Source organism: Actinia tenebrosa, unplaced genomic scaffold (genome assembly GCF_029948245.1).
Source record: "Actinia tenebrosa isolate PJP-AT-01 unplaced genomic scaffold, QUT_ActTen_1.0 PGA_scaffold3__52_contigs__length_22856419, whole genome shotgun sequence".
Taxonomy (NCBI): domain Eukaryota; kingdom Metazoa; phylum Cnidaria; class Anthozoa; order Actiniaria; family Actiniidae; genus Actinia; species Actinia tenebrosa.
In genome coordinates, this window is record NW_028292580.1 from 17,532,900 (window position 1) to 17,548,909 (window position 16,010).

At 37.8% G+C, this 16,010-nt stretch overlaps 1 protein-coding gene and 1 long non-coding RNA gene across 2 annotated transcripts in view; one reads left to right on the forward strand and one right to left on the reverse strand.

Annotated features, from left to right (window-relative positions):
* The window catches only part of LOC116301626 (sodium/mannose cotransporter SLC5A10), a 17,545-nt gene continuing 1,535 nt past the window's right edge, over positions 1-16,010 (reverse strand). Inside the window, exons 2-14 of the mRNA XM_031710712.2 lie at positions 13,719-13,799; positions 12,634-12,738; positions 10,744-10,803; positions 9,754-9,858; positions 8,737-8,842; positions 7,982-8,062; positions 7,129-7,400; positions 6,540-6,757; positions 5,130-5,274; positions 4,412-4,499; positions 3,453-3,701; positions 2,843-3,097; positions 1-1,787 (exon numbers count right to left, since the gene is read on the reverse strand). Coding sequence (XP_031566572.2) covers positions 1,621-1,787; positions 2,843-3,097; positions 3,453-3,701; positions 4,412-4,499; positions 5,130-5,274; positions 6,540-6,757; positions 7,129-7,400; positions 7,982-8,062; positions 8,737-8,842; positions 9,754-9,858; positions 10,744-10,803; positions 12,634-12,738; positions 13,719-13,799 — 1,932 coding nt within the window. The 3' untranslated portion in view covers positions 1-1,620. The remainder of the gene's footprint in view (positions 1,788-2,842; positions 3,098-3,452; positions 3,702-4,411; positions 4,500-5,129; positions 5,275-6,539; positions 6,758-7,128; positions 7,401-7,981; positions 8,063-8,736; positions 8,843-9,753; positions 9,859-10,743; positions 10,804-12,633; positions 12,739-13,718; positions 13,800-16,010) is intronic.
* Positions 7,651-16,010, forward strand: part of LOC148908773 (uncharacterized) — a 24,078-nt gene continuing 15,718 nt past the window's right edge. The window contains exons 1-2 of the long non-coding RNA XR_016120745.1: positions 7,651-7,859; positions 10,756-10,836. This is a non-coding gene — a long non-coding RNA (uncharacterized LOC148908773). The remainder of the gene's footprint in view (positions 7,860-10,755; positions 10,837-16,010) is intronic.

A 16,010-nucleotide genomic window follows, 5' to 3' on the forward strand; every position in this document is an offset into this window, starting at 1 on the left:
TTTTCCCTTTTAGACATTTATTACAATCATTCAGTAGAACTCGGACAAGTTTACAAAACTAAATTTGGTTTTAACTTTACCCTTGAAATTCATATATTATTATTTATGAGATTTTTATTATCTTATACAAGTTTTCCAATTAAATAGTCAGAAAAGGTATAGAAAATTAGGACACAACTAGAATCTTAACTTTCTCTTTTAACTACCGATAGGACGTTTGCATGATGGCGTCATTTGACTCCCAACCCCAAGATGGTTCGTGAATTTTCTTTCTTATTTAAATTTGCATTCCCACGTGAGAATACTACGACAATTGGTGCTAATTAACTGAACAAAAGAAAGTGTGCAAGGGAGTCTGGTAGTAGAAGTCAATGACGTCATCATGCAAACGTCATATTAAAGGTCCTTATAAAATTGTCCTCAATTTGTTTCTTCAACAAAAGTACAAATTTTGAATTTTACACACCCCAAAATAGTATTTTAAATGTTTCGAGAATTTATAGAAGTTTTAATATATACATATGGGGTGGAAACATTTGCATCCAACACGACGTTACCATTTTGGTATACAGTATGATAGATGGCAGACTGTAAAGAATACAATGACTGAACATCACTTTTAAGATAAATTTTGCCTTACCAAATTGATCTTCTCAAATTTGAATTAGTTATAGTTCTAAAGTTTACTGAAATCTCTTTCTTTGAATCTAATTTTTTAAACCCAATTGATTAAATTTGAATTGCTATAATCTAAAGTCAACTGAAACATCTTTCTTTAAATATAATCTTTGAACCAAATTGATGTTCTCAAATTTGAATTGGTATAGTCTAATATATCGTTCTTTAAATTTTGACGAGAGAAGTCAATTCCTGACTGAGTATGTCGTACGTTGTTGAATTCGTGCATCGACCCTTTCCAACACCACACAAACTATAACTTTTACCACACCTTAATAAATATCCCTTTGGATAAACGAAAAAAAATCCTAGATTGTCCATATGCAGTTACATCCCAGTACAATATTGACTTATAATGCATGTACACGTTTGCTCACTCTCACGCTACTTCAGTCTAATAGGCCAAGGGCCTTTCCACTCTTATAATATTTTATCTAATAACTGCATTACTGTACACGCGGTGTTTTGACTTATTAAAGCTAAATTGTTTATTTGCTTATACTAATTACTGGAGTTCCCACTGATTTTTTAAATTCTATTTCGTAGTATTTAAAAGTAAAATATCCAAAAACTGTGACTGATCTACTGACACCAAAACAATGATCTAATACAAGTGACAAAGTTCAGGCTAGACGAGCTGTGAAAGTGTTTTTTATAACTAAAATGGTTAATGTTTTCCGGGAGTGCATTTGCTATCCTACAGAGTATTTACAGTGAAAAACCGAAAGTGTATTCCCCGAATCCCCAAGATAATCAGAGGTCTTTTTTTTTTCTTTTATCGGTAACAATTGGCCTGCAGCACTCCTTTGAAAAATCCTATTTGATTGACCTGTGAATACCAGAATAAAAACCTCTGATCTTCTGGGTCAAGATAGAAGCAAACTTAACATGGTAAAGGTAAAAGAAACGAAACCTTTTAGTTTCTTTCTTCCCTGAACATTCTTAGCGGTAGAACGTCCACAGGAAAGCAAGGGTAGCCAAGACGAGAAGGCTTGTCACCCTCAGGACCCATTTCACAAGTAAGCTCTCTCCATTGAAGTGTACAATCTCGAGGTACACTCTATCGTTGGTAAATAGTCCTGGGCTTTTCTCGACTTCTTTCTTTTCATCTGGTGAAATACAAACACAAATGTCCACAATGTTAGTAAAACCCACTTGGAGTTAAGGGGTGCTTACTATTACCCAGAAAAACCGGAAATTCCGGTTGGAAAACGAATGGTATGCATCATTGCGACCGGAAAAATACAGAAAACTCCGTCTCCTGATTGAGGTAATCCACTTTTCCCGCTCTTTTGGGTTCTCCCGGTAGACGCGATTACCATTTTTCGAAAGTCAAACTTTCCCGACCTTTTCTTACAATTAGCGAATGAATTTCCTATTGGATGGATTGGTTTAAACGGTAAGCACGCTTGAGCATCTGAACTGGAACTTGGATTCCTCAAGGGAATAGTGCCCAGTTAAGGCCTCGCCATGCTCACAACCCAGCTTGTGCAAGCTGCCCCCGAGGCTCAAGCTTAAAAGGGTGAACTCAAATTTAAATCAAAATTTACTTCAATAATGACAAAATGCCAAGATGAAAATAAATTCGAGACTATGGTCTATGAGAGTGTTAGAAGAAAACTATTTAGTGTCCACAAATGCATCTAATTTTTGAAGTTTGTTGAATATAACAAAATACTTTTCATTGCAATAGACCTTTTTCACCGTGGGTGGGAAGGGGGGGGGGGGGGGGGAGCTATTGGAATATCTATAGATTGCAATCGACACCGTACAGCTGTCAGGGTGTCCTTTTATATAACTTTACGCTTTTCAATGCGAAGCACATCTAAAAAGCTTTTGAATTTACTGGTATTTGGAACATTTCGAAACTCCAAGACTTCAAATGATTTAAAAACGTAACCCCGTCATTCTATGCTTTATAAATTTTGTACGTTTTTCCCCTTTCCAGTCTATTGGTCTATTGTTGTTGTTGCTGCTGCTGTTGTTGTTGTTTTTGTTGTACTTGTTATCGTTGTTCTCGCTGTTGTTGTTTTGTTCTTTTCTGTTGGGAAATATTTGAAAACTCCTATTTCCAACATCAGGAATACATAAATTGTACTCTTTCTTTGATAGAAATCCCCAAAACTTATGCTTAGCAGATGAAAATGAAGAAACGCAGTCTTACCGTTCTTAGTCTCGTCCTTGGTCTCGTCCTTCATTTCCAATAGCTGAACGGCATCTGGGTTCGTGGGACGAGCTTTACCGTTAGCTACACGTTCTGGGTCAGGCTCTATGCCTTCTTCTCCAATAGCACCACAAGCAATTGGTGGTTCGTTAATGGTGGACCACGTGAGGCCACCCAGCTCGTTTCTGGGGACGGGTTTGGTGAAGAAGCTCACGACTGCCATGATAAACCCGCTTACGCCAAAAATGATGATAGCTGAAGAGAAATATGGCCAATGGATGAAAAAAAGGATCTATTAAAATAGCTGTTTTTGAAGACCACAGACTCATTTGCACAGGCTTTAGCCTCTTTTAAAGGTAAGCTATTCACGGATGACATTTAAAAGTCCGTGGGATTTCAAAACATTGGTATTGTTCAAGGTACACATTCCTTACGTCACAGTTGACTTTCGCAATCTGAATAATTTGCTCTCAATTAAGCGAGGCTAAGCCTGAGTCTTTAGTCATGAAACACAGCGGTATTTCGAATGACTTAAAAAAGGGGCCATCCTCAGATTCATTTATGTCATATTTCCAAGAGGAGAGAGAACAGAAATATGTAATATTCTTACCATAATACATGAAATGCATCTTGACAAAGCCTGGTCGGTTGTCAGGCTGGCCACATTCGGGAGGACTGTAGACGTTTCCAAAGATAAACTTGAACATTCCCATGAGGAAGCCAATCAAGAGACCAGATAAAGCACCAGCCTCGGTCAGACCGGGCCACAGGATACCTAGTCCGAATACCATCGTGATTGGTGGAGCAAGATAAGACTGGATTTTCTGGATGTACACGAATAACTGGCTACCGTGGGCACCTATGGAGAGTAGGGTAATAGGAGTTTTGTTAATCTTCAAGTGCTTTGCTTTGTTTGATTGTCTCTATAAGCGCAATAGAGCGTTTTCACGTGACGTCACAGCGGCCATGTTGGTGTGCCAAAACAAAATGTTTTATCCTTGGACAATTGAACTCTATTTTCATGCAAAAACTGTGCAGAGAATTCTATTGTTTGGTACTTCAATATGGCTGCCTTCTCGTGAGTGAAAATGCTCTATTGTCGAGTTCAAAATATATAATATAGAAGCTAAGACTGAAAGGCATTCTGGGAAATGAAACGACTCTCCCCTGATGTATTCATTTGAAATACACAGTCGTACTGAAACGCGCGTTAAAAGCATCCATGCTTTCTGTCAGTGCAACAGTTTATGTATGTATTGCAATAATTAACGTACTTCCCTTGTGCCATTTCGGTCTCAGCTTTTACGCAGTTATGTGTTTGAACTGGACAATGATTCTGAAATAGGTCTCCTCGGCTTGAACGTAATGTTGTCCCATTTCAGACCACGTGTCATTCCCAAGACAATAAGATTCTTTGACTGAGTTGTAACCATAGTTACAACCGCTAAACAAAGAAATTATGCTCTAAGGAATGACACGTGGTATGAAATGGGACAACATTACGCCCGGAGCGAGGAGGTCTATTGAGGGTATATTTGCCTGACTGATTTTTGTTATTTTTAAGCTTACCTTGGATAATAGGCAGCCACACAAGACTGACTCCAACCAACAAAAGAACAACCATACGCCCAACAATAAGCTTTTCTCTTTCTTTTGCCTGGAATACGGTAACACGGATTGCAATTAATTATTTATTGCTGATTTCGACCAAATCTTTTAATCCCCCCCCTCCCGCACCAAATTCAGCTCTGAATTCTGTATCTTGATATTTAGGAGTATTCTATAACACAAATCCTTTTCTAAGCATTTTTCTTCTCGACTCTACTCAGTACGAATCTCTCTGATTTCTTTATATACAGCTATTTCAAAAAAAATGTTGGTGAAAGTTTCATTGCATTTTGCACGATGCATCTTCCATATTGCTTACTTAATCACCCATAGTGTAATTCGGGCTTGGCATCCAACATGAAACAAAACCTTCAACCTTTTTTTTAAATAGCGGTAATAGACCTCCTCGGCTCTGACGTAAAGTTTCCCGATTTCAGACCACGTGTCATTCCCTAGAGTATCATTTCTTTGTTCAAGGTTTGCGCTAGGTTGCACATGAAAAGACACGTGAATATGGATACGACTCCAACAAAGAACATTAATTATTCTCAAGGGAATGACACATGGTCTGAAATGGGACAACGTTACGCTCGCGAGCACCAGAGCTGAGGAGGTCTGTTGCACACATCTTCATTAACAGGGTTACATTACAGGGAACAACTAGTTCTTGACACTTTACCTTTGGCCTGAAAATCAGCCAGACATCCACGGTGAAAATGGTGGCACTGCTGTTGAAGGCTGAAGACAAAGATGACATAAGAGCAGACATCATGACAGCCAACATCAGACCAACAAGACCAGTTGGCATCACGTTCAGAACCAGCCTGTTTGATTAAAGAAAAGGGTTGCATAATAAGAATACGAGAAAGCAGCATTTGAGTGCAAACCATACATCCGTGAAAAACTTCCAGAGCATTCATTTTCTTTTGTTTTTACTCTTCGAAAAATTCATGAGTATCCCAAAGGATACGAAAGGAATAACGATGATATCCCGACGTCTTTCAAAACAATAGCTCTTCATTCCCACAGAGGTTTGTCACGCTGAATTGGGAAAACATTGTTACGCAACGAATAAGGGCTATTGCACAAATTAGAGTAAGCTCAGCAGACTTCAGTAGACCGTAGATCTAAAAGACTTTGCAATAATTCGTTAGTTCTCCTTGACATATTTAATGCATTTTCAGTGCCGTGACCGTGTCCGCGTCGTGTTTCTGCTGTGTTCCGGGTCAATTTGATTGGTTGTAGAGTAAACTCTCGCAATGTGATTGGTCTGGCGTTATCCTTGCGTGTCACGACTGTATACGCTATACCCCCACACATACAAACGTCTATAATTTTTCAACTAAAGTTTTCTCGGCCGATATAACACCTGACATAATGAATCTTTGTAGGGTTACTAAAATAAAGGTGTTCTTTCCAGTGCTGGTATTGGTTTTTCACTCAGTTTAATTCTAACTCATTCGGCCTCCATTTTGGCAAAGGGTCTATTAATCGAAACGTCTTCATATTGTTGTAAAAATATGAAAAATTGACTTTCAAACTTGCATGATAAACGAACACTTTACAAAATACCAAATCTTTATGTCAGTTCCTAAAACTTAAGGCTACTTATTTGATATTTTCTTTATTAATACAGTAGCTTGGTCTCTTGTATCTCGAAGAAAACGAACATTTATTTATTTTCGCACTGAAACTCTTCCAAAATTTTAGAAACCCTGTTGGGGACACGCATGCGCAAACGCTTTTCTCTAGTGCCGTTTACAATCTCGTACCCAGAGCCTGCGTTTCTTCTGGCCTGCGGCAAAGAACGAGGGGTCTGGCATAACAATTTTTGAGACCAGGATTTCTTGGACTTCCGGTATAAGAGCGCATACGTTAAAAGACTTGCCAAAAATAAAATAAAAATATGTTCCCCATTTCTAATTCTTATTTTGATAGAAATTAAACACAGAACTCTGTTTGAAAGCACGATTTTCATTTATTGAATTTCACTTCCGGAAAACTGCGCATGCGCCAAAAATGGATTATGCCAGAGCCCTCGTCCTTCGCCGCAGGCCAGGCTCTGGGTACGAGATATAGATGGACTTACTTTGGATATGCGTTGTTGGTGCATCCCCATTTGTTGCCACAATAGTGTAGACAGCTGGCACTATCCGAGCAACCGATGGAGTCTGGGAAGAGAACTCTGCTGATCATACCAGGCATGACCATGATGAATATGGGTAGAATCTTGAGGAGACCAGCAAAGATGGATCCTGCTTTTGCATGTGTGTTGTTCTTGGCTCCGAGAGCACGTTGGACAATGACCTAGGAAGTAATTGGCTCCATTGGTTAGCGACGCTAAGTCAATATGAGTTTCCCATTTCACACCACGTGTCATTCTGCTGAGAATAAGATTCTTTGCTTGAGTGTGTATTGTCTTACGTGCTAGCAGAGTCTCCCACGTTGACGATTTTTGACATATTCTCCCACTTTGTCTGCAAAGAATCGCTAACTAGGGAGGCCGGCTCTGTTAGCAGGAAAGTGTTTTCTCATGCGCCACCTTTCAACAAAGAAATGATTCTCCAGGGAATGACACGTGGTCTGAAACGTAAAAAACATTACGCCCAAGCTAGAAGTCTATTATTAAAATGCATCCTTGTCAGTTGTGACGTCATATACACGTCACGTGATCTTACCTGATCAGTACACCAATACCATACACCCATAATGGGTAGGGTCGTCCACAGTCCCAACCAGGGGTAATCAGGGTCATCTAGAGGCCTGAACATGTTGCCCCAGTATGGAGTCAGTTTGTAGCAACTGCTCGTTGTGCTGTTGGTCGTATTCATCAATGCATAGGAAGCGTTGAGCAAAGTTGAGTTTGCAGCAACAGGCGGGATGTATGGTTTGCCTATGGCTGATCCGTATTTGCTCCACAGGCCATCGTATCCGCCGACTTTGATAAAGCCTGTGGTTAAAACATGAAAAAACGCGTTAGTACGAGCCACAAGATACTACAGTACATCGAACTCGAATTGAAAAAACGTCGGGTTTTAACAAAGCTAAGACCGAGGGGTATTCTGGGACGTCGACACGGCATGCATTCTCTTTTTAATGCAATCAAAATGCTGATGGCGCTCTACGTTTGCATCGTGATTGTGTTTCCTTTCACATTCTGCAGCCGTTAACTTGGCAAAACGAGAGCCCCCCTCCCCTAGACTAAATGTTTTAAATCCTAGGGTTTACTCTGTCAATACTTCAGATAACTCAAAGCTCTGGGTTACCTGTGGTTTCAATTGAAAATGGCTTCTCTACAGTCCAGAATAGCTACACTTCTAGCACTCAGTAATTCCCTTGAAAATGGTATTTTAGCTTACAAATGAAACTGTTCTTACAAGTCTACAATTAAATTACAACCAAGATAAAGGTAAGAAGTAAAAAAAAAAAAAGTAATCCAAGACGAATTGAAACCATAAACATCGGCTATAAACAGTTCCACTTCTTTGCATAAACGGTTCACGAAATTCTTGAATGGAATCTTGTACTTACTCAATATGGCCAGCACGATAGCCCCGATGATCATGATGGCACATTGTAGCACATCAGTGAAAATGACGGCCATGAGACCACCTAGAAAGGGTTTGAAAATAATCAGAATACATGATGAAGTCAAGATTACGAGACCCCTCGAATGTGACGTCAAAGGAGCTCACATTGGATGACAAAACAAAAGAATTACAATCTCCCGAGAATAGGAACCTATTGTTTTGTCCTCTAGATTGAGCTGCATTCCAAACTGCTGAAATGGGTCTATTAGATAATTTTGGGGTTAAAAAAAACCATAATTATTCCATAAATATCAATAACTAATATTAATGTATTGGAATTATTTTATTTGATTATAAATAACTATGTAATTATTCACACACATTCAATTGGTGGGGTCAGTCTGTATTGATGGGTTTTTGGGAAGGATTACCAGTGTATAAAGACACTAGTATAAAGTGTAATATCATCTTTGGCATGCTAGTTGTTTGAGAAATTTAATATAATATTCTTCCAAGTCAAGATAAAAGAAAAAGGTCTTTGCAAGTACAAAGGGGTTAATTCTCTCCATGACTGATATTTATCTAGAATCCCTGTTGATCTAGTAGCAATGTTCCAATCATGTACTTGTACAAAGTATTATGTGCACTTTACCCCCCCCCCCCCCCCCCTAAATACCCCCTCCCCCCACCAGCTAGCTCCTTCTGCTACATTGCTCAAAGGATACAACATATAGTATAGCACAATAATATACTTACCAAGAAGGGTGTAGATGGCTGTAATTACGAGGATAATAGCAGCAGAAATGTAGATATCCCATCCCACTGCTTCATATAGGAAAACACTTCCAGCATAAATATCAACCTATAAAAACAAAAGCAATGCAGCAAATATTCATAAAGATATTAATAAAATAAAATTGAAAATAAATTACCACAAACCGTTTTTTTTTTCAAGCAAACTGCCAAGATATCATTTTTCTAGTTGTGAGGACCAATTAAAGATAAAATTGCTCCTTAAGTTTTCTATTAATTTCTTTTTGCCTCTGGAGGTATTTATAAACTCCCACACTGGGTTATTAAGTTTTTTAAATGATGTTCATTTTATGCTCAACAACAGCTGAAAAGATAATTATCGAAATGAAACAATGGTGGAACCATTTAAGATGATGAATGATGTTCATTGTCAGGAGAAGATTTTTGAGTAATTTTCATAGTTATCAAATGCTATAGGCTTCACCATATGATGTTCAAGTCTGAGTGGACTGACTAAGAATTGTGCCCTTTGTTAGCATTGGTTGAGGGTAAGGGGCTTTAATAACAGCTTCTACAGAAACATTAAATTACTGTAATTCACCTTTTCGGCGCTAGCATGGATTGTGTTACTGCACCAAAAAGTTCGGACATTGTTCTCAGATTCCCATACAAATTCACTGAGTTTAAAGAGAAAATTTAGGTACAGATGTCTTTAGTTAGCTATCTTAACAGCAGTAGGAAAAGCTTCAATGAAGTTAGAAAAATGATCTTTACTTGTATTTAGAGAACTTACTAAATGAGCCAAGTAAATAGTTCATTTAAAGTCAGTACATTTGTACGGAAATTCAAGAATGTCCGAACTTTTTGGTGGTAGTAACACAATCTAAAACAATTTATACTCCGTGACAGCTAGCGCCAAAAAGGTGAATTGTCAATACTGGTAGTCTTTCCCAAAGGTATAAATACTTATGGTTGGAGACATGAATATGGTGAAAGGGGAAGTATGTATTGTATACTTACTGATGTTTTGGTAAATACATAAGAAATGAGAGCTACTGCAGTCAAATAGGTCCGGACCCAACGACTCTGGAATCGCTTTTTTAAGTATTCAGGCATGGTAAATACCTAATGAATAAAACAAAAAAATTATATAATATCAGTCAGGTATCCAAGAAATATTTAATCAGGGTTTGTACAGGATCCCCAAAAAAACTTTCCAAAGTTTTTTCGCTAAAACTTCAAAAATCACACACAATGCTGTCCAAAACTAAAAACCAAGATATTTTTAATCATTTTCATAGCAAGCTGCATCGCCAGTCAACTCTTGCTTTGCGGAAACCTCAAAATTAAAGATCCCAAAATCCCAAGCCAAAAAAAAAAAAAACTGACAACAAAAATGACTGGCAAAATCATTCTTGCTATTGAGAATTGTTGCTAAATATGGACACGAGTGACGGTCTCAAGATACGCAGATGCTATTAGTGTACTTGAGTAGGGGAGTGAGCGTTAATTGGGCGATGACATTAATGGTGGCTGCATAGAAGACAAGTCTAAAGTGCTTTTTTGATAACAACAGACAGCTGTAAAAATTGACATAAAACTCATGACGCTCTTCATACAATCTATTAGCTTTTGATTTTAACCCTTTCACTACTAGAGATGCTTAAAGAGGCCAACTGGAAATGTGAAATTATTTTTCCTAGAAGTGGCTAAAAGTGGCCAGCGGATAAAACTTTTTTGCTTCTCAATTACCCATCCCCTAGGACATTTCTATGTGTTGAAACACGTGGGCTATTGTTTTTTGGATCATTAACCAATCAGATTCTATCAACTGCTTTGATGTGTTATAGGGCTCAATATCTACTGAGCATGTGTTTTTATTTTGATATTGAGAAATAAAAAACACCCTAATTATGTTCCAGGAAGAGCCTGTGTCTGACCCTTTTAGCCTCTAGTAGTGAAAGGGTTAAAGTTATGAGAACATTTTGACATGCTTTTTGACTTACGTACCCTTGACTTCAGGTAGATTGGTACAAAGACCCAGCCAAGAAGGAGCAGAATCCAACAGGCCTACAAGACATTAGTAAACATGTGTAACTACAGGTATAAACACTGATCTATTTATTATACATACACAACTAAAATTGCAAGGGTTGATAATCAGTCATTTAAACATTTTTAGCAGTTTATGCAAAATTAAGGTAATTTTTAAATATTAATTAATTCATAACAAAAACACAACAATTTTAACAACAAACAAAGAAAGAAATGACAGAACATTATAATTGGGAAATGGCATGGTGGGGGGGGGGGGGGGGGATTCCTGCATCCCAGTTGACATTATCCCCCCCCCTTATACTCATGTATTTGGAGCCTTACAGTCTTAGATTTTTAGTATTTAGTTTTATCAACTTCTGGACTGAACTAAGTAAGGGCCTAGGCTAACTCATAGACAAAATGCATTGTATAATTATTTGCTGTATTAGTTTTTGTTTCGGCCCTCAGGCCGAAACAGTCACTACATTCGGTTTGCCGGCCCATAATAGTCTCCGTGCGTGTCATTTAGCTGTCAGAGTTTTGGACCTAATCCAATCGTATGCCGTTTCTATCATAAGCAATGGGAAAATGTAAAACATTTCACCATGCGGAGTATTTGGGAGAGTTGCTGTGAATCTTCTCTGAGGTAGTTGTGTAGACTATATTATGCCCTTTCGCATGACGCCATTTTTTGGAAAAAATATATTATTGATTAACCCTACGACAATGCGTATTTTATTCCTAAGTCAGTATCTAGGTCCAAGTCGCCAACTAGGTAAGTCATTGAAAAGTTATCCAAAAGCTTTTGTGATTGTGCGGCAACAGTCTCAGCTACCTGTGAGCATAAGCTGAGAAAACTGGTTAGTTTATCTATGTAACTAACAGTCGATGCCTATGTATTTTGTGAAGCAAGCTTCCGATATGTTGTAGCTTCGTGCGCATCTGAAGACATGTTTTTGCTATCAGCTATATTTAAATTAGGTCCTATAAACAAACAGTGCGTACTTTACAACTTTAAAGATAGAAGTCTGAAATCATCAGTTTTCATTTATTAATACTCTGATTTAAAGTATAATTTCTTGGATTCGGTATTATTTTTGAAGCACCAAAAGATGTAAATTTTGAGTTGATTGGTGACGGCGCACTGGTCAAAGACAAGCCTTGTATCTTTTCATTCGAATTGAGACTTTCGCATTTTGTTCAAGCTACGGTATAAGAGCTAAATACATTTACCATAAATGTCAAAGAGCAGAATGGAGGTTTAAAAAGTATCCTACATTCAACATAACGCGTACAGTAATGCTCATGTGCCAAAATATTTTGCACCAAGTACTCTGGTCTCTGCGATATACTCAATCATTGTTTATATCTATTGTCGGATCTCTCATTCGTTCGGCGAGACGTTATATGTATGTACGTTTCCCTGTTTTTCCCCAAAACGCTACGATGTTTCAAAGCAAGAACCACTAAAATCTCAAAAAAACTTAATTACGATGTATTTCGTCCAAGAGAATTTTTTAACAAATGTTTCCATCGAAATTTGCGTAAGACTTTGCAACGGAAAAGCGTACCGCGAGATCGCTCTTGTCTGCCATTTCCAAAATACAGGAGACCCAATCATTACCACAGCAAGACCAAAATTCTTTATCCAGCAATGCCACACGATAAATAGATAACGGGCCGAAACATCATCGCTTTCGAAGCGATATAGGCTTGTTGCATTTGCATTTCCCAAACAATATAGGAGTCCTACTGTATTCTCAGTAAAGTCATGTTTATGAATCAAAACTTCTCTAGACCCAAGAGATTAGAATTTTGTAGAATGATAGAATCATATATGTAGGATGACGACACATTCCTTACCTGCCATTCGTATGACACCACACCGATACCAGTAGCTGCACCAGAGCCGGCTAGCCCAACAAAATGTTCACTGCCGATGTTACTGGCAAAAAGACTGGGGCCAACCTGTGAACAAGGCAATATACAATAACAAATTTTTAAAAATGCTAAAAGCGCAGGAGGAAACCAACAAGCTAGGCAAGCTTCTACTCTTTTGGGAATTGTGAAGGGGAGTTGTTAGAAATTCTGCCAGAGATAAGTTACTCAGTCGCAGCATGGAGTGAAAGCTGTAATCAATCTAGACTCTTCCACAGTCTCTCGTTCGTCCGTTCCGTCACCCGGCGTGCTTTTGGAACCAAAATACTCGTACACAGTCTCTCTCGTTTCAATATTTTCAAGATGACGGCGAAAATGAGAGAGACTGTGGACGAGTATTTTGGTTCCCAAAGCACGCTGGGTCCAAGTTACAGTGTCTAAGCGTGGAGACGGAACGGACGAGCGAGCAACTGTGGAAAAGTCTATAATCAATCTCTAGTAAAGCCAAATTAGTATGCAGATCACAATGTTTCACCCCATCAAGTAAGCTAGTTGTTTGTCAGATACAGTAAAAAGATACTAAAAGGGGCCTAAACAAACAAAATATAGAAAAAAAAATGTTTGTTTTTGATTTAATTTTCATTTGAAAGTAGCTTATGAGTACTAGATGTTGACAACAATCAATGATATTGGACTCCTAGTCAGTCATCCACTCACATATTTTTTCCTGAATGACTTCAATGACTGTGCCATTGATGTCATAAATGCCAATTCATACAAAGCATTGGCAAATTCCTGGGGGGTGAAATTAGGTGACTTGGAACCCCTTTTGAATTTGAAGAATAATAAGAATAAAGGGTCAGACAAAACTTATTTAGGATGCTATATGTGATGCCTTTCTAGGTTACTGAGTCGCCCCTCGTTCTGGATCTGTCAGTGTAGAGTACTGGTGCTCCAAATGTTAAAGTAATTGTCAAGCCACCATTCATTACAGTCAAGTAAAACTCATGCACAAAAGCTTATTAATTAAAAATGTATAAGGGAAAGCACTGTGAAGGTCAAAAACTTACCGCCCACCACATCATAGACCTTCCAGCCAAGAAATAACCTTCGGCTGTTTCGGTTTTGCCTCTGTTCTTTCTGAATTTGGACTGGAATAAAGTCATAGAAAAATAGGATTAATAATTTTTTTATCACAAGCTACAATGTTAGAGAAAGACGATTCATAAGATTTAGTCACACATTATATAAAAATCAAAATTTATAGCATGCGTTGATCAAGAAATACAACCTGATCTTGTTCTATAAAGCAAAATAATTTCATAAACTTGAACTCAAAAAAAGATGCTTTGTCACAGCTGAAGTTGGTCAAAAACATAATTTTTATTAAAGTTTATAGCAGGATAAAATTCAAATATAATTCTTGAGAGTACAAAATTTAATGTCAATGTATGAGCTTTAGGTTTTTCGTAGTCCTGATAAAAACTTGTGTTTCTGAGCCTTTCAGTAGCTTCATGAAAATTATTATCTTTATTAGTTGAAGTTAAATTCTTGTAAGTAATAAATTATTAAGATTATTTTTAACATAAAATTTAAAAGTTCTGTCTTTGCTCTACAGTTCTATATTTTTCTTTCATTGTATATAATAGTGGTCAAGCTTAAGCACCTAGCTATTCTATCATTTCTTTAGGCTGTCAATCGATATCTAAGACATTGCCGATTGACTAGAGTGCTTACCACATATCCTTGAAAAAGTTAACTAACAAAATTGTACAAATTAGTGCAAAATTTCTAAGGTCTACAGTTTACTGAATTTACTAAAATATTTTCACAGACATAGATTATGCACTCTACTAAATCATAAAAGCTGATCAACAGGTGTTAACACTGCCTCTAATATATTATAAAATGTAGTAGTGACTACAGACACTTTTCTGTTATCAAACTCATTAATAATTCATGAGGAAAACACAATAGAAATCACGACCGTGAAGAGTTCTGTAAATCAGATACAGAATCGTGTTCCTTTGCATAAACTTTAACTTGGATTTTCTTGGGCAGATTCACTTTAATTTTGAAAATTTTAATGAAACACAAAGGAACTAACCTAGACGTTTGATAAGCAATCTACAGTATTCGTGTCTGTGTTGTATCCGATATACATATATGTATATAGATATATATATCGGATACAACACGGTAACTCATACTATATATATTACTTGTATGTTTATTTTTGATAAAGCATGGTAGAGGCACTGTTCATTGTCTCTTATCTGTACAGCATGTCAAGAATAGAGAATAGGGATATTTTTTGAATCAATGCCGCCACCCGGTTAGCTCAGTTGGTAAGAGCGTCGGTCTGTTGTGCGGGAGGTCGTGGTTCAAGCCTCGGCCGGACCAACACTCAGGGTCTTAAAATAACTGAGGAGAAGGTGCTGCCTTTGTAATTACATCTGCAAATGGTTAGACCTTCACGTGGCTCGGATGATCACGTTAATGGCGGTCCCGTCCCTAATTAACTAGAGACGTTAAAAGAGGACCACGAGTTTATCAGTTGAATTGTCAAGTGTTATCCTCTATAAACAAAGTTAATTATTATAATGATTCCATTGTCTTTAGTGCCATCCACTCTAAACCAACGCTCATTAATAAATTGAGTGACATATTACGAATTGCAAGTTATTTAATATCTTAAAAGGAGTATTTGAATGGCATGGAACTTTCTAGACACAAGAGAAAGTGAAATGTTTTAAAAATCATTGCTGTCACTGCTAATATCTCAAGGCATTCATTTAGAAGCTATTCCCCTCTTATCTGGGCAAGGTTGTGCAAAGGGTGGATATTCCCTGCTAGCAGAGTCTCTCTTCTCTTTCTCTCCCTTCTTTCAGGTGAAAAGGAAGGAGACTCTGCTGATGTAGAGCATTTCCTTTGATACACCACCGTCCATGATCGTGGATGAACAAAACCAGTTTAAAACCGGTTTTTAACCAATTACACATAGTGCACATGAGCAAACGTAACACACTGTGGTGCCAAACATTGTTTGGTTAGAGCGCCTGTCAAAATCATGACAGCGTTGCTAAGTTACGCAACGCATGCGCGACAGGAATAAGGTCCTACATCGGCAGAGTCTATTTTTGTCTCTCAACCAAAACAAAAGGAAAATAGGCTCTGCTAGCAGGAAAGGGTGGGTAGTGCTGTCTGACAGATAAATCTTATTCACTGGATGAATTTATTGGATTAACAGCATCCACTTATACACTGATGGATAGTGCTATCCACAGCTCCCTTCTGACAACCAGATATTAGCTAGTTTTTTGTCAATTTTCGTGACAGACAATCAAGACCCTGGCGTTTAA